The sequence below is a fragment of the Hordeum vulgare genome, chromosome 5H, assembly GCF_904849725.1.
Source record: "Hordeum vulgare subsp. vulgare chromosome 5H, MorexV3_pseudomolecules_assembly, whole genome shotgun sequence".
NCBI lineage: Eukaryota > Viridiplantae > Streptophyta > Magnoliopsida > Poales > Poaceae > Hordeum > Hordeum vulgare.
Window position 1 is genome coordinate 59879848 of NC_058522.1, and position 21009 is coordinate 59900856.

General features: G+C 44.6%; 1 protein-coding gene across 1 annotated transcript; it reads right to left on the reverse strand.

Moving 5' to 3' along the window:
- Positions 1-380: 380 nt before the first annotated feature.
- Positions 381-4442, reverse strand: LOC123397167 (sirohydrochlorin ferrochelatase, chloroplastic). The gene is made up of 7 exons (XM_045091819.1): positions 4287-4442; positions 3598-3813; positions 3298-3500; positions 3157-3218; positions 1892-2002; positions 1621-1713; positions 381-808 (listed from the first exon to the last, which is right to left on the reverse strand). The coding sequence occupies exons 2-7, from the start codon at positions 3660-3662 to the stop codon at positions 704-706; spliced, it is 639 nt and encodes a 212-aa protein (XP_044947754.1). The 5' UTR covers positions 3663-3813; positions 4287-4442; the 3' UTR covers positions 381-703.
- Between the last annotated feature and the right edge of the window lie 16567 nt (positions 4443-21009).

Below are 21009 nucleotides of genomic sequence, written 5' to 3' on the forward strand. Positions count from 1 at the left end.
TTTGACGCTAATGCATGCGGGAAGTATAAGAGCATGCAGGAATAATATTCCCTCTGTATCATAATATTTGTTGTTCGAAAAAACTAATCTAGTTCTTCCCAACAAGTATTTAGGAATAGAGGGAATATTGTTTTTTTCTTTTTTGCAAAAGATTTTGTTGTATGTCTTTCACTAATTTTGTACTGTAGGCATTATTGGTGGAAATTGTAATTATAATCATGCGTCAAAGACTACAAAAATTTAAACGAGTCCTGTATTTTGCAACAGAGGAGGCGGCGGTCCGGCAGCAACAAGCAACAATAAACGGGCAAGACAGCATATAACACAGCGACAGCAAAAAGGCTGGAGCAGGGAGAAAGAATAACTCAAGAGGCAGAGGATGGCGATGGAGCGTCATTCCAGACATTTCCATAACAAAATTGTTGGCGGTGCATCCCAGGCAGTGTTTGATCTACATGACAAATTTGCACTATGTTCTCATGGTTTCTTGTTCAGACAGCTGAAGACACTCTAGATCTACAAGCTGAACAAAACCGCCGAGATCATTCTTACAATGTTTGCTGACTACACGGCAGATAACAAAGAGCATGGGTCAACAAGATGGAATTATCGGCCTCAGCCATCAATCTGCGCTTCCAATGAGTCAAAAACAAGATGACCCTGATTAGACTTTCGAGCAAAGTAGCCTCACATATCATCTCCATCAGGAGTATAGGTGGCATTTTCCAGTCCCAGCACATACTGCACACTCATCGGCATCGCCTGCAACGTGCCTCAGGCAGTACTTGATGCGATCGTTCATAACATCCTGCAGAAACATGGAATTTGTAACCAATCTACTTTGACATGATACTGACTGATTGGAGCAACTCGCCAACCATGGCCTTGCCTCTTGTATTAAGAGGAGATTGCTCGTTTTGATTGTCAAAGAAAAGGAGATTGCCCTGGATAATATGCACAGTGGAACAGGTGGTATATTCGATCGATGGGTACCATATTTTGCATAAAACTCACTTTGATAGATGTAAATACAGAATTAAATCGAAAAAGGAATAAATATTTTGGTTTGCTATTTATAAATACCATATTACCGAACAAAAGCAGATTATCACGATAATTTCAGATTTCTGGTTTGGAATACTGGCATACCGCTTACTAATATAGCAACAAAGTGACATACTGATACAGTATAAATCACATACCACAGCAATCTACAAGTATAATTTACAAAAATGTAACACAGTTACATGATGGCATGCTAAGGTAATGAAAGACTAATCTGTCGTGTTCAATAACCATTGGATTCATTGTTCAGAAAAATAATCTATTATGCCTTTTTAGTAGAGAAGTTCAACATTCCCTTCAAGAAAAATGTAGAAAATCATCAAAAGGGTGGAAGTTTTAGTAGATCTACATCTACTTATCAAGGAAAGTCCACATTCCTTTTCATGATTTTTCTGGAGGGCTGGAAGAATAATAATTCTCTAAAAAATGCAGTTTTGAACTTTCAGCAGGCATCTACTTTACTTTTCAATTAACAACTAGTTCTCGTAAGTGAATGACTACTGAATGCACAATGCATTCGGTGATAGAACTGTGGGGGAATTAATGAGCACATACCACCATAAGCTCATGCAATCCAAGAGGAGCAGTGACAATGTAGGCCACGTTAGAGTGCTCTTTAGAGGCTTCTGCTGCTAAAGAAGGTATATCCTGAGAAAAAACAGTGCAGAATTGAATGAGAAATATTGTCTTACTATAGCGCTATGTAAGCATTAAGATATAACATAGAAACCACTACCTACTTCTATTTGGGACATTTTAATAAACTGAAATAGCCTCAAATCTTTAGGGTTATGCATTACCAATGTTAAATGACAGAAAATCTTACTTGTTTCCAGTGCCGTCCAGGTGAAAGGAAATATGGGCTGACAATAATGCGGGATGCTCCTTGCTGGACACATTTTCCAAATGCTTCTTTAATACTAGGCTCAGCAAGCTCCTTCATTTTGCCAAAAGCACACATTCAGCCAGTTCATAAACCATAAAGTGAAAACAAAAGTACGTAAACATAGAAAGAAGAACAAAACAAATTTGATTTATTTACCCGGGAGTCTCCAGCCCATGTATGATTTAATAGTACAATGAAATGAAATAGCAATTGGAGAATGGACAAATAGATACCAATATAAAAGGCCAATGTGTTGCTAGAATAGTACTATCATACCAACTTGAATATTTGTTAAAATAGCTCCGAGCTATGGTTTCAATCAACAAGTAAACTCCCAATTATGCCACAAATATCTTTTAAGTATAATTTTGAAACACTACTTGTGAAAACAATGCCTTCAGAAATATTTCTAAACAAATACTTCGGAAAACAATTTTAAATTACTTATGTCGCATTGTCACTGCAAAGCATCAGAAACAGCACCATGAGAAACATTAACAGTGGCAGATGCTTATCTTAGACACATAAGCTGACGACTTAGACCATTAGTAGCCTCAACTAGAATACCATGTGATGTTAACCTAAACTCAAAGTGTTCCTTTGTGGATTTTGCCAACAAAATATGTATGGATTCGAACAAGGGGAATGTCAGAGAATCCAAATGAGTTATCATGGAAATTCTCCCATTACTAACAGAAGAAAAAATAAGAGAGTACAGCGGTGTATATATGGATTTTAATTGGTAGACAGAAAGAAGCTAATGAATAAAATCATGTCAGATAGAGAATTCTAAATGAGTGACCATGTTTAGTTACTTTTTATTTTTCTGCATCAGAGCTGTCTTGTGAGTTGGCCAGTACAAGGTAGTTTCAAAAAATAGTCTGCATCCATTAGAAGTCTGTAGCCATGTTCAGTGGCAAGCAAGGGGAAATTAAATCCAGAAATGCTTTATGTAACCTGACATCGAAATTACAAGTTGATTTACTGATTGCCAGTTTACTGTGATAAAATTGGTAAAGGGCTGCAGGCTTCAAGCAGAGTTTAATAAATTTAGAATCTGCACCTCCCTCCCTAATTGTTGACGTATAAATGTATTGCCTAGTCTCTTCCATCAGATCGGTCTTTTGGTTGCATTGGCTAGAGCATTCACTTCTACACTAATCACAAAAGCTATTCCACAATAATTGCAAGAACAATAAGCATACCATGTGAGCAGGCTCAACAATCCTGTAGCCAGTCCTTGCCCTGAACATAGTAACAAAATCGTCTGCGATTTTCAAGAAATTACTCAAGATAAGCACCATGGGAAACACCAGAAAATTCACGGAAAATAATCGGTCCATTACTTAGCATGAGATTAGATTCCTGTCGCCGTGACCCGTGGTCGACTATGATCACACCATCATTCTCTCCCACAGCATAATCCTGTTCCTCAGTCGTTTCAGACTTGGAAGCAGAAGTTGGTCCGGAATTCATGGCACGGTATCCACTACTTGTTCCAATTGTCAGCAACTTGACAAAATCACGGCGAGACCTCACATTAGTGGTCCTAATGACAAAAAAAAGAAAAGAAACAGGGTTAAAATTAAAGGAACCACAAGAGATGCCCAAGAAACTGAATACAGGTCCAGCAGGGAAAAACTTACCTTGAGGGAAAATCGCCCGCAGGAGTTGCAGTGAATGGTTGAAAGGAGATCGACACAGGGTGCATAGACCTATTAGAGCACCCCCTCCGTGATTCTAGCTTCAGGTAAGAGCAGAGGACAGAAAGATCCCCCTATATTTTCTCAAGAGGCAATGTAGACAGCCGATCTAACAGGCACCTTCCGTATAAAAGAATATTTCAGTGCGGAAGATGATTCCTGATGAAAAACATGACTATCAGAGACGCAGGATACAAAAAGGCATCTACTAGATGGCTGACTAGAAGGCTCCCATATGAGCAGATCCGCTTTCAGTTGGCAAAATCAATTGTACACCTACGTAGAGTGGAATTTCATCCGAAACTACTTCTTGCTGAAATCTGGACGGGCCTAGAACTATCACCAAAGTAAGTTCCCCACTGAGCTCTTGCCAAATACTGCTGCGGTTAAGAATCGTGCTCCAATCGATTACGAAGGGGAAAACGGGGTCGGGTGACTCCCGATGAAATGCCCAACCAAGCGCACGGACATCCATTTGAGGTGCCTCTGAAGTAGGGCTGTCGTCGGTACCCAAAGGGGCTGCTAAACTGCATCTCTCGGAACTACTGTAGGTCTTAGTAGACGGCTCAACCGATAGAAACGGGAGATAACAGGTGGAATAGGGGAAAGTTTCCGGTGGGAGGGGAGCATACCTCCGCCGCCGGTGCCGCGTCGGCCGCCGGACTTTGGTCGCTCGCGTCAGGGAGAGGGAGAGGAACGATTTTTTTTTTTTTTTAGTGGGTGGAGCGGAACGATTGCCTTGTGCTCTTGGACGTGTAACAGGATGGTCCTTGGACATGTGACACCACGAGGAAGGCACCATAGGAAATAATATGATTTCTCAAATGAGCATATTTTTTTTTTGTTTTAGAATTTGATTTTTTTACATAAAAGAAAAAAACAATTATTGCGTTTTTAAAATATTTATTGTATTTTCATTATTTTGTACCTTCAAGAGGTAAACACAAATATTTTTCTATAGATTATGTGGATTGAAGAAATGTAAGAAAAGCATTATATATCTTCATTCATGACCACAGGCACGCTTAGTTATTGTGCCTCCTCATTGTATTTTTAAAATACGAAACTATTAAAAAATAGAACCGTGTGTTTTGAATTATGTTCTGTGTGGTTTTATAAAATAGTTATATATTTTGCCGAATTATATGCCCAGCTACCATTTTTTCCAAGTTTATATTCTTTTCCTTTTTGCTTTTCCCATTAAAAAAAGAAATGTAAGAAAATTAATACTAGAATTACTAATACACCATTATTGTGAATTTAAAATCTCCATTGTATTTCCATTATCGAGTAACTTGAAGAGGTAAACATGAACTTTAAAAATATCATGTAGCCTTAAAAAGATGTGTCTTCATTCAGGGCCACACACACGCACTGTTGTTGTATATATTCATTATATTTGTTTGGAATACATAATTACTAAAATAATTGAAATATTTACCAAAAACATTCTAAGCAATTTTTCAAATGCACAAACACTTTCTTTACTTTTCATGGAAAAAATTAGTTTTTTCTTACATTCTTTCACATGGAAATCGAAAAGGGAAACAAACGTGAGCCTGGAAAATACGTAAAAGGGAAATCGCTACAAAACGAACCTCATGATAGTTGCCCGGAGAGGTACGTAAATGCTGACTAATATACGCTTCCACTCACAATATCAACAAAGTAAAAGGCAGTTTGTGGTTATGTACGCTTTGCAGATATCGACCGGAGGTCTGAACTCTGAAGTTGGAATTTCCATGACATTTAGAAAAGAAAATAGGGGTACGTGATTTATTTTTCTATTCTTTCTCTATCTCATACTCCCATGCGGGGCCCACATTTCTACTATACACTCATGTGGCATCGGATTGTGCTGTATTATTTTATTTTATTTTGCGGGGAGGCTGTATTCTGTAGGGCGTAGCGTGAGATGTAGCCACGACCATGTTGAAGCGTATTTTCGTATTTAAAGACCATACTGGAGCATTTCACAAGTTCGAAGACCGTCGTGTTACACATTGAAGAGTATAAAGACGGCAGATGTAATTATCTCATTTGAGAGAGACAGCGTGAGCGAGACGAGAGAGGGCGTGGGGGTGGAGGGAGGTTGGTGACTTGTCATCATTCATGGGCTCGACATGGACGTGTGCGTGTAGAGCTGCCATGTGGAAATCTCGAGTAGCTTATTGAAGAAAAAAATCTCTCGGTTTATTATTTTTCTCCCTTCTTATTTTTAGTTCGTTCATATTTTCAACATGTTATAAAACATAAGTTCCATAAAAATTACTTAGATTTTAAAATAAATATTTGTGCAACTTACAAAAAATGTGGATAGCATATTTTAAAAATGTTCACACGCTACGAAAGAAATGTGCCAGTCATTCAGAAAAATGCTATACAATGTTTAGTAATTCAAAAAGAATCTTATAACTAAATAAAAGTGTCTCTGGCATTCCTAGAAAATAGTTCACGTGTTTCGGAACATATGTCTGACATAACAAATTTATCCCTACTAATAAAGCATGTACCGCTTCTGTCGTCTGTCGTGGCTTTTTTTGCGAAAAAGTCTGTCCGTTTTCGAGCATTCAACCCGCAGTCCCTGAGTAAGTTAAAAAACGTTTCGTTTTTACGTAGCGCCCCCAAAGCTTATCCATTCCCGTCCTCAACCGCAGGGCTGACGAGAGAGGAGGCGATGGAGCTCGGGGCGGGGCCTTGTCACCGGCGACGACGAGGGCGGTGTGCGGGCGCAGGAGGATGCTCCGCACCGAGGATCCCGTTCCCGTCGCGTCCCCCGTCCCGGTCGCCGAGCCCCTGCGTCTCAACCGCGGCCTCATGTTCAACGTCGGCCGCGGGCTGGAGCTGCTGCTGACCTTCGAGCCTTCCGAGCAGGCGATGCGCTCCTTCTCGCTGCACGACCCACGCTGGATGGACCACCACGTCTGGTAGTCGGCCCCGGCGCCAGCGCCAACGTGACGGAGGAGCTTCTCCCCGGCTGCCCTACTTTAAGGCGGTGGTGAAGGAGACCCTGCGGCTCCACCCGCCGACGTCGCTGCTGCTGCCGCGGGAGACGCTGGAGGACACACGGCTGCTGGGGTACGACGTGCCGGCGGGAACCCGGGTGCTGATCCACGCCTTGGCCATCGGCCGCGACCCGGCGACGTGGGGGAGCCGCGCCGAGGAGTTCGCGCCGGAGAGGTTCGTCGGGTACGACCTCAAGATGGGGCAGGACTTTGCGTTCTTGCCCTTCGGCGCCGGGAGGAGGGGCTGCCCCGGCGTCGGGTTCGCTATGATGTCCAACGAGCTGGCGCTGGCGAGCCTTGTGTGTAACTTCGACTGGGAGGTACCCGGCGGGAGGATGCCGCCGGTGGACATGAGCGAGCTGCATGGCCTCTCCGTGCGCCTCAAGGTTCCTCCACTTCTCGTTGCCAAACCTTGGCCGCATGTGTCGTCTGCTGTGGATGGAGCTCTATGAACGGAGCAATTAAAGCAAGAATTAAAAGTTGCCTTTTTTGCCAATAGAATGAATTAAAGGATATGCATGCATGTTCACTTTTGCAGTATGTAAGTTACCGAAAACGTTTATTACTGCTACAAAACTCATGTTTCATTCTTTTCTTTCCGGTGGCGATATTCACCATACATGTGGACACCCAACCACACGATGATGTGTGACATATCCATAAGAGAACCCACACGATTCTGTATGCGATGAAGTGTAGAAATTACACACGTTGGGGGCGAATATTCAAACAAAATATCCAATTTAACTTTCACTAGAAAAAAGCCCGTGTGTTGCAACGGAAAAGAAAATAACACACGCTCTGAATGCAATATATTTTCACATGGCATCACATCTGTGTTTCCGACGATGGCATAAGTGCTCACACAACGAAAACGCGTTTGAATGTACAGTCACTCGGAATAAGATGAGAAATATGTTGTTTCTTCCCACGAGATTTTCCAAAGGTGTGCATGTGTGGTTAACGATGTTTTCTTTCCTCTCAATTTGGTTTTAATTTAATGAATGTTTATTGCAATTCGTATGGTCGCCGAAAAGAGAGAAAAAAAAGGACCGTGCACTACAAATTAAGTTTGCACCAAAAAAATATATTTAAGAAGTATTCAGCAGCTAAAACTAACATCCTATTTAGCAGGGGTTCCGTAACGACATCCTCGACGAACCGCCTACCGGTCGCGTCAGCTACTTCTTCGGCTCCGTCCCGCCGCCGACGACGACGACGGTCGACGCAGGTTTGCTTGCGTGTCCCCCGAACCAATTGGTTCTGCTCAGGACTAATGGCTATGCATTTTTGTGTTGTACCATAAATAAAAATGGTGTCTTGCTCACATGAGTCGACGTCAAGCAGGCCATGGAGCCGCAGCCGGAGAGCAAGACCGATCGAGCGCCTGCACGCCTCAAGTTTTGTTTTTGGCATGATAACTAGGGTTGCTGCTAGACAAGGAAGATCCATATGGTTGACTTGCGCCGCTGTAGGAAAGGAAAGGTTTTGTTTTTCGCCTACCATATCGATTCGCCCCATCTAAGACATCGACATGGTTGTTGGACTGTTGATTGCCATCTGTTCCTCCCGGTGAGATGACTTGCATTGCATACCCTTGACAGACATGGTCGGATTGTTTATCACCATCCTCAGTTCCAGTGAGATGAGTAGAATTCTTCAGTCAGCCAGCCGTGTGCAATCATGGTTGAATTGTTTCTCCGGTGCCTACTGTTTTGGTTTTGGTGTTAAGTTGTGCAGAACTTGAATTGCAATTAGTAGTTGGGTTAACCGCATCGCTAGCTATGTGAAATGGGTAGATATGTTGTCAACCGAGTGGTTAGGCTCCATCTGTAATCCCTATCTGACAAAAACATGGTTTTTTGGGTTGTCGGATTTTCAGAGGCATATCTTTAGTTAGCTCGGGGAGGGCGCGGATGAGACGGGCAGCGATTTCGCTGCCGGTCTTATTGTTCCGACGAGAGGGTTCGGGGAGGAGCGAGCGGAAGAGGAATATTCGGATTGGGCTGATGGGTTGGTGGAACGGTGGATCTGATGAGTAGAAGACGGCTGTTGTTGCCGTGTGTCTTCTTAGAATGATCGGTTCATATGTGGTTCTCTTGAATGCTTCACTTTGGTTCCTGAGCATAGCAACAATCTCGTAATGGAGCGAGTCCTCTAGCTTGTTTGATAGCTGTGATAGAGACGGGATACTTTAACTTCTGATGAGCAGCGCGAGGTTAGATCCACAACTGATGGTGAAACATGAAATTCAATCTGAAATAGTCTTACAAGAGCACGCACATAGTTCCTGCTGGTTATGCTGAGTGACCGGTGATGAGCTGAAATGACCATGCCTAGCTTCAGAATTGTTCATCATCGCTCTTGACCTTTTTTCCAAAACCTGTTTAGCAGATTTTTAGTGTCAATTTTCAGATGGAGTGTTAATTCTGTTTTCAACGATTCCCATCCATACGTGACCTCTCTCCTTCATAACACCCGTACAAACACCAAGTGATACATAAGTTATTTTAACAATAGGTAAGAGAGCTACAGCCGGACCGCCCGAACGTCTGTCCGGTGCAGAAGCTAATCACAAATTTTATTTATTGCTCAATAATATTTTTTATACATAAAACAAGTTGTGTCTTTTTTATACATGAAGCAAGTTGTGTTTTTTTTGCCCGGTGCAACGCACGGGCATTTGTACTAGTTGTTTATCCAATATAAACAAATGTTGACATAGTGTACAGAAATGTAGGTAACATATTAAAAAAATGTTTATATGAATGTCAAATATTTATTGGAAATGGATAAAATCAACGTGCATTTGATAAATGTGAAGTCGAATATGTAAGAAAAATAAATATCATGTGTTTAAAAAAAATTGGGTTGCGATATCCGTCGCACGTGTGGCAGGTGGGAGGTACCTGCCGCACGTCCTGTGTGGCATCGACCCATGTCCGTCCGCACGCGCACGTCCGGGCATCTCAAATCGCGGTCCGCACGTCCTGTGTGGCATCGACCCATGTCCGTCCGCACGCGCACGTCCATGCATCTAAAATCGCGGTCCGCACGTCTGGTGGCTCAGACGATCACCCGCACGACCTAGCTTGCCACCGCAAGGCCTCCACGTTCGGGCTTTCCACCCACCAACCCACATGCGAGAAATCCCCCACAGTCGTCGTACTCCACCATCTCCCACCTCCCGATCTAAAATCTTCTTGCCTTGTGCATCTTGGTTGCCATGGCAATAATGCTAGAACAGATCTAGCGAACGCTGGACCAAGAACACGGCAAAAGGATCCACAAAAGGTATGCAACACGTGTGGGATCTGGTCAATGCACTCTCTCCTCCCATGAAATTGACCTCGTAAACGGACATTACACGTCTGAATTGGCCATGGCAACCATTGTATAGAAATCCTAGAGCAGCAATGGATTGTTGCTGAAAAATATATCCACCTCAGAATAGTTGCCCATCATGTGCCATAGATTGGTATATGGAGTTGGAATTTTTGAGGTTATAATCAGAGTGAAATGCTAGCAAGTTGGACCAAATACACCAAGGATCATATAGTGAGTGAGAAGACATATGTGGATACTCGATGAGCAGGGCATAACAGGGTAACTCCTGAGAAGAGACGGAAGGAAAAATAGTTGCCATCCAACTTTGCTGGTAATTGTCGCCTTGCTACACAGTTAGTTGCCATATGTGGGTACGGAATGAGCAGGGCATAGCAGAATAACTCCTGAGAGGAGACAAAAGGAAAAATAGTTGACATCCAACTTTGCTGGTAATTGTCGCCTTGCTACAGAGTTAGTTGCCATATGTGGGTACGGAATGAGCAGGGCATAACAGAATAACTTCTGAGAGGAGACGGAAGGAAAAATAGTTGCCATCTAACTTTGCTGGTAGTTACCGCCTTGATACAACATTATTTGTCATAGTTGCGTATGGGAGGAGCAAGGCATAGCAGGGTAACTCCTCGGAGGAGATGGAAGGAAAAATAGTTGCCATCCAACTTAGCTGGTAGTTGCCGCCTAGCCATAGAGTTAGATGTCGCCAATTTCCATGGTATTTGCCATGCAGATTGAACAAGAACTATGCATTGACAAAAAAAATAAATGGGCGACTACAAATGTTATACTTGCCATGCCATGCTAGGGGTCTATGCCAATGATGCAATAAGCTTGCCATTTTGCTCATAGATTAGGCTAATTCATACTCGTTCATGTTGCGATTGATCGTTGTGCAGGTATTGAAAAACAGGGAGGGGGCCAAAATCTATCCTGGAGACGGGACTAATACTTGGTTTTTAGGGCAGCCACAAGCCCCCCCTTGGGATGCGCTACAGTACATCGAACTAATTTCATCAGGTCCGCTGCTGCCACTACTGCAACAATACGCAAGCATAGGTAGGGATGTGTGAAAAATAAAAACAAGTTCTATTTGGATTGTTTGTTCGAATTAAAGAATGGCAATCCATCTTACGTTTTTCATTGACATGTTTGTAGGTTATGATAGTACATCCGCATCACCAGGAGAGCCATGGCAAACTACACCAGAGGGAACTATCCGCATTGCAGATACACGACATCAATTTCAATTGACACAAATGGCGAACCAAGGTATTAGAGAACCCATGGTACTGTCTCACACAGTTACCATTTAAGAGTTTGTACATTTGCAAGTGAGGTTATTATGCATTTGCCACGTCTGCTTAATTATACTTTCCATTGCATGTTCAATTGTACTAGCCATCTCAAGTCAACTACAGCTCTCATGACTGGCCAACTGTAGTTTGGCATACTCGACACGTGTAGTTGACAAGACATATGAAACTACACATGCCATATAGGGTGTTACTAGATATTCCATGCATTATGGGCTATTTTTGCCATGTTTTAAAAGTGGCAACTACATGTGTTGGCATCTATAAAATAACATATTTGATTACATGGTTTTGCTACAGCTACTGCCAAATTTCACATATATGCGAAGGATCCATGAAAGAAAAAGTCAGATTTGAAAAATGATTGTGTAGACTTAAAAATGGCAGCCAACTAAATGTTTTACGTTGGCACGAATGCAGGTATCCCATGGCAAGTTGCGCCACTTGAAGCTTTCGGTAATGCAGATAGAGGACACCAATTCAAAGAAGTGCATGCCACAACTCAAGGTATCGTGACACAAAAAATAATAAAATGTTGGGGAACGCCGCATGGGAAACAAAAAATTTCCTACGCTCACCAAGATCAATCTATGGAGACTAACATCTACGAGAGGGGGAGTGCATCTACATACCCATGTAGATCGCTAAGCGGAAACGTATATAATGCGGTTGATGTAGTCGTACGTCTTCACGACCCAATCACGATCCGTCCCGCGATCTCATCATGATCCGTCCCGCTATCCCATCACGATCCTCCCGCGATCCCATCAAGACCCGTCCCGATCTAGTGCCGAACGGACGGCATCTCAACGTTCAGCACACGTACAGCTTGATGATGTACTCCACCTCCTTGATCCAGCAAGCGAGGGTGGAGACGTAGATGAGTTCTCCGTCAGCACGACGTCCTGCGGTGGCGGTGGTGGAGCTGTTTCGGCAGGGCTTAGCCAAGCAACACCAAAACTGATCTAGTGGATAAAACTGATCTATGGGAGAGACAGGGATGCCCCGTGGCATAGGTGTGTTGCAGCCCTCTCTCCCCATCTATATATATATAGGGGGAAGGGCAAGGAGTCTACGCCCTAGGGTCCCCCCTAGGAGGGGTGGCGGACAAGAGAGGGAGGGGCGGCTGCCCTAGGGGCGGCTTGCCACCCAAGTTAGGGTGGCGCCCCCTCTAGGGTTGGCCCTCCATCAACCCAGTCGCATGGGCCTTAGGTGGGGAGGTGTTCCCAGCCCACCACAGGCTGTTGCGCATCCCTCACAGCCCATGTGGCCCCACCAGGGCTTGTGACCCCTTCTGGTGGACCCCCGGAACCCTTCGGGCACCCCCCGTACAGTATCAGTGACGTCCGAGCTTTTTCCGGTGACCAACATGGAACTTCCCATATATTAATTTTTACCTCTGGACCATTCCATAGCTCCTCGTGACGTCCGGGATATCATCCGAGACTCCGAACAAACTTTGGTCACCAACATGCATAACTCAACTATACTGAAACGTCACAGAACCTTAAGTGTGTAGACCTTGCGTGTTCGAGAACTATGTAGACATGACCTGAGACACTCTCTGGTCAATAACCAATAGTGGGACTTGGATGCCCATATTGGCTCCTACATATTCTACAAAGATCTTTATCGGTCGAACCATGATGTCAAGGATTCAATCAATCCCATATATTGTTCCCTTTGTCCATCGGTATGTTACTTGCCCGAGATTCGGTCGTCGGTATCTCCATACCTAGTTCAATATCTTTACCTGCAAGTCTCTCCACTCGTTCTGTAATACAAGATCCCGTGACTAACTCCTTGGTCACATTGCTTGCAAGCTCATTGTGATGTTGTATTACTGAGTGGGCCCAGAGATAGCTCTCCATCATACAGAGTGACAAATCCCAGTCTCAATTCACGCCAACCCAATAGACACCTTGGGAGATACCTGTAGAGCACCTTTATAGTCACCCAATTACGTTGGGACGTTTGGTACACATGAGGCATTCCTCCGTTACCCGGGAGTTGCATGATCTCATGGTCATAGAAACAGATACTTGACATGTAGAAAACAGTAGCAATAAACTGACACGATCACATGCTATGTTCAGAGTTTGGGTCTTGTCCATCACATAATTCTCCTAATGATGTGATCCCGTTATCAAATGACAACTCATGTCTATGGTCGGGAAACCTTGACCATCTTTGATCAACGAGCTAGTCCTTAGGGGCTCACTAGGGATAGTGTGTTGTCCATGTATCCACACATGTATTTGAGTTTCCAATCAATACAATTATAGCATGGATAATAAAAGATTATCCTGAATCAGGAAATATAATAATAACTAATTTATTATTGCATCAAATTCATATTTCCAACAATCTCCCACTTGCACTAGAGTCAATAATCTAGTTCACATCAGTATGTGATTCACACCCAACGAGTTCTGGGGTTTATCATGTTTTACTTGTGAGAGATGTTTTAGTCAACGGGTCTGAACCTTTCAGATTCGTGTATGCTTTACAAATCTCTATGCCATACTGTAGACGCTGCTACCATGCTCCATTTGGAACTATTCCAAAGGACTGCTCCATTATATGAATCCGGTCTGCTACTGAGAGTTATCCGGATTATTGTCAAGCTTGCATCGACGTAACCCTTTACGACGAACTCTTTTATCACCTCCATAATCGAGAAACATTTCCCGAGTCCTCAAGTTACTAAGGATAATTTGACCGTTGTCCAGTGATCCATTTCTGGATCACTCTTGTACCCCTTGTCAAACTCATGGCAAGGCACACATCAGGTGCGGTACACAACATGGCATACTATAGAGCGTGCGGCTAAGGCATAGGGGACGACCTTCGTCCTTTCTCTTTCTTCTGTCGTGGTCAATCTTTGAGTATTACTCAAATTCACACCTTACAACACAGCCAAGAACTCCTTCTTTGACCGATCTATTTTGAACTCCTTCAAAATCTTGTCAAGTTATGTCACACCGTGTTTTTCTACCACATTCTCTGTAATGCAAAAATCTGAGCTTGTTAAAACTTTTTCAAAACTAATGATGTGAGTGCCATGATTATCATTGTATGCTTGTGTGTGTGATCATGTGATGATAAAAAAACCCATTTCACAACATTGAATTATTTCTAAAAACCCTTACTTGATTCTGATCAAGGCAAAACCCTACTTTGAGTTGCACTACTTGTCCTTGTTGGCAATGTTAGTTTCTACTCAAAGTTGGTGATCTAATTTTGGCCTATATTTATATTCCAAAACCACGAAAATAATTTAATTGCATGTCCATTTCTGAGGCCAGAATTGATATTCCTACATGGAAAAATACTTTTCCACCTTAGAAAAATCTGATTAAATTTGGAGATGATGAGAAGGATATATATTTTCCATACATAAGATTTTAAACCCTGTTTTATATTATAATCATTTGAATAAAACCCTAGAAACCATTTCTGTCTGTTTTGGCTTTTGAAATATTTCCAAAGGAAATTTTCTCAATAAAATCCCAGAAAAATTCCAGTGGTATCCCTAAGCCATATTTGGTGTCCACATAAAGTTTCACCTTGATCCAAGGTGATTAAGGACCCCAAATAACCCTAAAACCCCGTGTGTCGAGATTGAAGTTAGAGAAACTCTACATAGCAAAGTTTGTCCAATGATACTGAAACTTTGCAGGGTTGCCTAATACCTCAAATGAGGGTTCCACACCAAAAATGGAATTTGTGGGACCTAGCTTGCCCACACTCCCTTTGGAAGGGACATATATGGTCAAATTTGAGTGTTTTCAAGTTTACAAAGCTAAACTTGTCCAATGGAGCTCAAACTTGGGTGAAAGCCCATGTTTTAGCACCAAACCTAAACCTGTTAAGTTGCAACACCAGTGGTGGGGTGCAACCCCCTCAAACCACTGTCGAGCACCTTCTGACAGTTAGGAAAAAGCCACCTTAGCCACAGCTAAACCCAACCCCTTTTCTCCAAACTCATAGATTAGGTGGCCAATATCTATATGTAACCCCGGTCAACTAGCCCCTCACTGGTTCAAAGTAGAAAGGCCAAAAACTCCAATTTAGGCTTCAGTTCAAGGCTGACAGCACCAGTATTTCCTGTCTCCCTTGACCAGCCGAAGCTCCCACGAGACCCAAACGGCTAGCCACACTCCCAGCCAGTGCCAGGACATGCTAGACACGTCCAAAGTGCCTGAGAGCGCACCAACATGCCGTCGCATGCCAAAACTGCGCTCTGTGCGCGCTACAGGAAGCCACCAAGGTGGGGGCGACACTCTCGGCCAGTTCCAGTCTCCCCAGAGGTGTCCAACCTCTTTACCGACAACCCCTCTGCATCGAGCAACCATCAGGGCCCCTCCTCTCCCGTGCTAGAGCTCGTGCAACGCGTGCCCGGGCGCACCAGAACCGGCCAAGGTTGCACGACCACGGATGCTCGACTCCTTCCTCTCTTCCTGTGCACCAGATGGTTCTGGCAGTCCAAAACCATGTCCTGAGACGTGGTTTCAACCCCAGCCCCTCTCTGCACCCCCATGCGCGCCACGGTGACTCATCGGCGCTCCTGAATCGGCTCACCGTCGCGGGCCTATAAATAGCCTTCCCCTTGCTCCAGCACCCCTGAGATAGCTTCCCCACGACCACTAGCACCCCCCTAGCCACCCTAGCAAGCTAGCACAGCCCCCGTGCTCGAGATCGACCGAGGCCCCTCCGCCTCAGAGCTCCGGTCGATCTCCGGCTACACATCGGCTCCTGCGCCCCTCGACCCACCAAACTGATCCCCTCAACCCCAGGAAGCTTTCCCCCAACTCGCCCGAGTATTTCCGTGCCCCTAGCCACCTCCTCGACCACCTCCCGAAACTCCTCCGCCACGACCTCCTCGTCGCGGGTGAACCCCTGCCTCTCCGACGTTGTTCCGACCACCAGTAGGTAGGCGACGTCATGGCAAACCCATTCCAATCCTTGTTGGGGATTGAGAGCGTCGGCAGCCTCGCCGGCGTGGTCCTCCTCCTCTCTGGCCAGAGGTAGGAGACGACCCCAACAGGTGTGCCCCACCTGTCGGTGGCCCAGCCTCCTCCCCCCCCCCCCCGCGCTGTCCACAGCCACTGACCGCAAGGCCCCACACGTCAGGTTCAAACCTGACGGCGCGCGGGCCTGGGCAGGCTGTTGGCTGGCCATGGGCCAGCCCAGTTCGAGGCCGAGCCACGCCAGGGACTTAGCCCATTTCCTTTTATTTTTAAAACCTCATTTGTAAGATTTTTATAAAAACATTTACCTAGTGTAAAAATGTAAATTTTCCACTGTTATTCTTCTAAAAATATGTAGTATTTAATGATATGATTGCATGAATTTTTCAACAACTATTATGTTTTACAATAATAAAAAGGTCTAAATTGGAATAGTTTTGCTTCTGTTTGGTTAATTTAAAAATTGTTCCTTCAAGAGAATTTGAGGAAAATATTTTTCAAAATGACAACTTAGATTTATCAGTAACATAGAACATTTTTTAAAATAACTTTGGGATCTATTTCTGTGTCAGCTATTTCTTATTTATTCTTTTATCGACGATAGAAAATCCGTGTGACGAGGGAATCGGAGCGGAAGACCTCGAAGACCCCGGATACCTACCTGACCAAGGCATGCAGCCCTTTGACCATGACTGAGCATATGTTATAATGCATGTTAAGATGGCAAGTATATCCGTTGCATATGATCACAAGTGCCGGTAAATCACTAAGGTGATGTTACCGATGGCTCCTCCGGAGCACATGCGTTGCGCTTGATCCTACCCCTTTTGAGGATCATGCTATTATCATGTTGACAAGTAATGCTAGAGTAAATAGCATGAGCATGTTGTTGGTATAAATCAAAGATTTATGAAAAACCCCATCGGGTGCCACTAATGCCCGAGGGTGATGATGAGTTAGGTGGCCACTTTTGGTGAAGTGGTGCATGATACGTACATTTTGCATCATGCTTTCATGTTGATATTTATCGCTTTATGGACTGTTATATTACTTTGTGGTACCATACTTATGCCTTTTCTCTCTTATTTTGCAAGGTTTATTTGAAGAGGGAGAATACCGACAGCTGTAATTCTGGACTAAAAAAGGAGCAAGTCTGAGTCCTCTATTCTACACAACTCCAAATGCCCTGAAAATCAACGTGGAATTTTTTGGGAATATATAAAAAATACTGGGCGAAAGAAGTACCAGAGGGACCTACCAGGAGCCCACAAGCCTGGTAGCCGCCACCTACCCCCCTGGCGGCGGCTACAGGGCTTGTGGGCACCCTGGCGGCCCATTGGCCCCCCTCTTTTGCTATATGAAGGGTTTCGTTCCAGAAAAAATCAAGGAGGAGCTTTTTCGTGGATTCGCCGCTGCCACGAGGCGGAACTTGAGCAGAACCAATCTAGGGCTCCGGCAGGACGATCTTGCCGGGGAAACTTCCCTCCCGGAGGGGGAAATCATCGCCATCGTCATCACCAACACTCCTCTCGTCGGAGGGGAGTCATCTCCATCAACATCTTCATCAGCACCATCTCCTCTCCAAACCCTAGTTCATCTCTTGTAACCAATCTCCATCTCCCGACTCCGATTGGTACTTGTAAGGTTGCTAGTAGTGTTGATTACTCTTTGTAGTTGATGCTAGTTGGATTACTTGGTGGAGGAGTTTATGTTCAGATCCTTGATTCTATTCATTACACCTCTGATCATGATTATGATTATGCTTTGTGAGTAGTTACTTTTGTTCCTGAGGACATGGGATAAGTCATGCTAATAATAGTCATGTGAATTTGGTATTCGTTCGGTATTTTTATATGCTCTATGTTGTCTTTTCCTCTAGTGGTGTTATGTGAACGTCGACTACATAACACTTCACCATATTTGGGCCTAGAGGAAGGCATTGGGGAGTAGTAAGTAGATGATGGGTTGCTAGAGTGACAGAAGCTTAAACCCCAGTCTATGTGTTGCTTTGTAAGGGGCTGATTTGGATCCACTAGTTTAATGCTATGGTTAGACGTTGTTTTAATTCTTATTTCGTAGTTGCGGATGCTTGTGAGAGGGGTTAATCATAAGTGGGATGCTTGTCCAAGTAAGGGCAGTACCCAAGCGCCGGTCCACCCACATATCAAACTATCAAAGTAACGAACGCGAATCACATGAACATGATGAAACTAGCATGAAAGAAGTTCCCTGTGTCCTCGGGAGCGTTTTTCCTCTTATAAGAATTTGTTTAGGCTTGTCCCTTGCCACAAAAGGGATTGGGCCACTTTGCTGCACCGTTGCTACTACTTGTTACTTGTTACTTTTCGCTTGCTATGATTCACCTCACTACACCATCACTTGTTACCGCTACTTTCAGTGCTTGCAGTTATTACCTTGCTGAAAACCGTTTATCAGAGCCTTCTACTCCTCGTTGGGTTCGACACTCTTACTTATCGAAAGGACTACGATTGATCCCCTATACTTGTGGGTCATCAGTGCACCGGGTATTTCGAGTGAGTACGGGTTTGGAAATGGGAATAGATTTATGATGTGTCGACCGTCCCAACCTTACCTTACGACCACGTTACCCCTGATGGGGCGGGGCTATGTTGATTACTCGGGTAGGTGCTAGCAAAGAGCCACATTACTAGTGGCAGGAGCGATGTGTGGTCACTCTCGTGATGGGGTCTCGTGATGGGGTCGTGCCAGGTAGGACGACTATGCCATTTTTATGAGTTCCAGGCACACCGTTGGTCCCCGCATGGTTGATACTGTCCAGAGTCGGTGCTCGTAAGACGTACAACATGTGGGCTGGGTATCAATCGAGTGGACCTCTTTGTCTAGTATCGTCAGGGGAAAGGCATTGATCGGGTACTTACCTCGGGTATGTTATATACCGCGAGTTGTGGATGACACGGAAGTTTCCCGGATCTCGTGGGTCCAGCGTACTACCTCTGCAGATTGTAAAACTATTTGAATAGCCATGTCCATGGTCAAGGACAGTTGGGTGCTGCTGCTTAAACTACGTCCAGTTGTTTCCGCAAAAAAACAAGTGTGTGTGAGTTGTGTTAAAAAGGTGTTGTTATGAATGTAATGATATGACCAAGTTTGGTGACTTGGCATATAGGGTGAGCCCGGATGGTTCAACCCTCGACGGATATATTGGTATCTGTAACCCGTTCTTCAAAAGTAATTCTTTAATTTAATGTATAGTCATGATCATCCCACCAAGAGTAGTTCCACCAAAGATGCATGTTATTGTTATCCTTCACTTTCATTGTTCATGTCATGGGCTGTTTGCGAGTACATTCAAAGTACTCATTGGCTTGCCACTGGTTATGTTATTGACCAGACATGGAAGGACCGGAGTTTGGAGATGAGTATGTCTTCGGAGACACCCCTGCGAACTAGGACGCTTCCAAGTCAGAGTGCGTGTCGGTGTAGGCTTGATGGCATGGGCACCCGCTTAGCCCCTATGATTTCCGCTTCTAGTTGTATTTGAGTGATTTGGCCTTAGGTCCTGCCTTGTGAACCTGACCATTCGGTCTTGTGTTGTAATAATCGGTATTTGGATGTAAGACTCTCTTATTCGGTATTTGTGTTCGATGAGCATTGATCTCTGGGATCACTGAGCATGGCGATCTCGACTTGTAAGTCGGGGTCCCCACAGAGGTGGTATCAGAGCCATCCTAACTATAGGAAGCCTTAGGTAGCATGGACGATAGCCGAGACGGTTAGTGCACATAGACCTTAACCTGAGATTCTGCACCCACTAAAAACTTTCTAACCCTCTCCTCTACATCTTGTATATGGCCACTGTACCTGAGATGCTTCTGGAGACGGGCTTTCCTCTGCTTTTGAGTGATAGCCTCGAGAAGTGTCAAGTACGCCGCACGCCCATCTTCCTCTACCACGAGCACTGGGTCAACGCCGACACTAAGGAATATCACGTGGACGTGATAGTGAAGGCTAATGACTCCCCGACTAGGTGATTCTTTGAAGGGCCATAGATGGAAGATCTGATGTTTGCAGTGGAGACCGCAGCACGAGCGGTGCTCGTGTGACTCCGCGACATCCTTCCCGAGATGGCCGACGAGCCAGCTACTCGTCACCTACCCTTTGTTAAGGATGGGGTAGACGGGAGTTGGACACTCAACCCATCTTCCGAGGACGGGACGCCACTGAGGTTTCAGACCTACTTCAGTCTCTCCTCCGACACTTTGACACACCTTTTGATCAAGGAGTCAACTAGGATTCTCCAAGAGCTGCATCAAGTCAAGGACCTGCTTCGCATGGAGAAAATGAAGAACCGCAAGGTGAAGAAGGAGGTAGCACCCATAGGACCACCTGGTTTTGCTTTCCAAGGAAGAATACCACCGCTTCAGGCCACACCTCTTCACAGTCGTCGCCTGACCACGGAAGAGTACACCGAACTCTTCGCTACCTCGCCAACCAAGAGACACCGTGATGGTCCACTTCCTTCTCCTACTCCTTCAAAGAAGGGAAGCACTAATGAAGATGAAGATGAAGATCTCCTAGACCCCGCTTATGAGACCGCGCAGTCGGCCGCTTAGCTCTAGCAGCGTAGGCCATTAGGATGCACCCCGAGCGTAGGAGTTCTTGTATCGGTTTGTATGAACCACGAGTGCTGGGTAAGCATGTTCGATGCAAGTCGCATTCTGCCTTAGGCAGCTTGTGAGC

Bases quoted from the DNA above. Each gene is read 5' to 3' on its own strand.
- LOC123397167 (XM_045091819.1), bottom strand. From the start codon at position 3,662: ATGCACCCTGTGTCGATCTCCTTTCAACCATTCACTGCAACTCCTGCG. The intron at 3,501-3,597 runs GTAAGTTTTTCC...TTTTGTCATTAG, and splicing joins GCGGGCGATTTTCCCTCAAG to GACCACTAATGTGAGGTCTC. The intron at 809-1,620 runs GTATGTGCTCAT...ATGTTTCTGCAG, and splicing joins GATTGCATGAGCTTATGGTG to GATGTTATGAACGATCGCAT.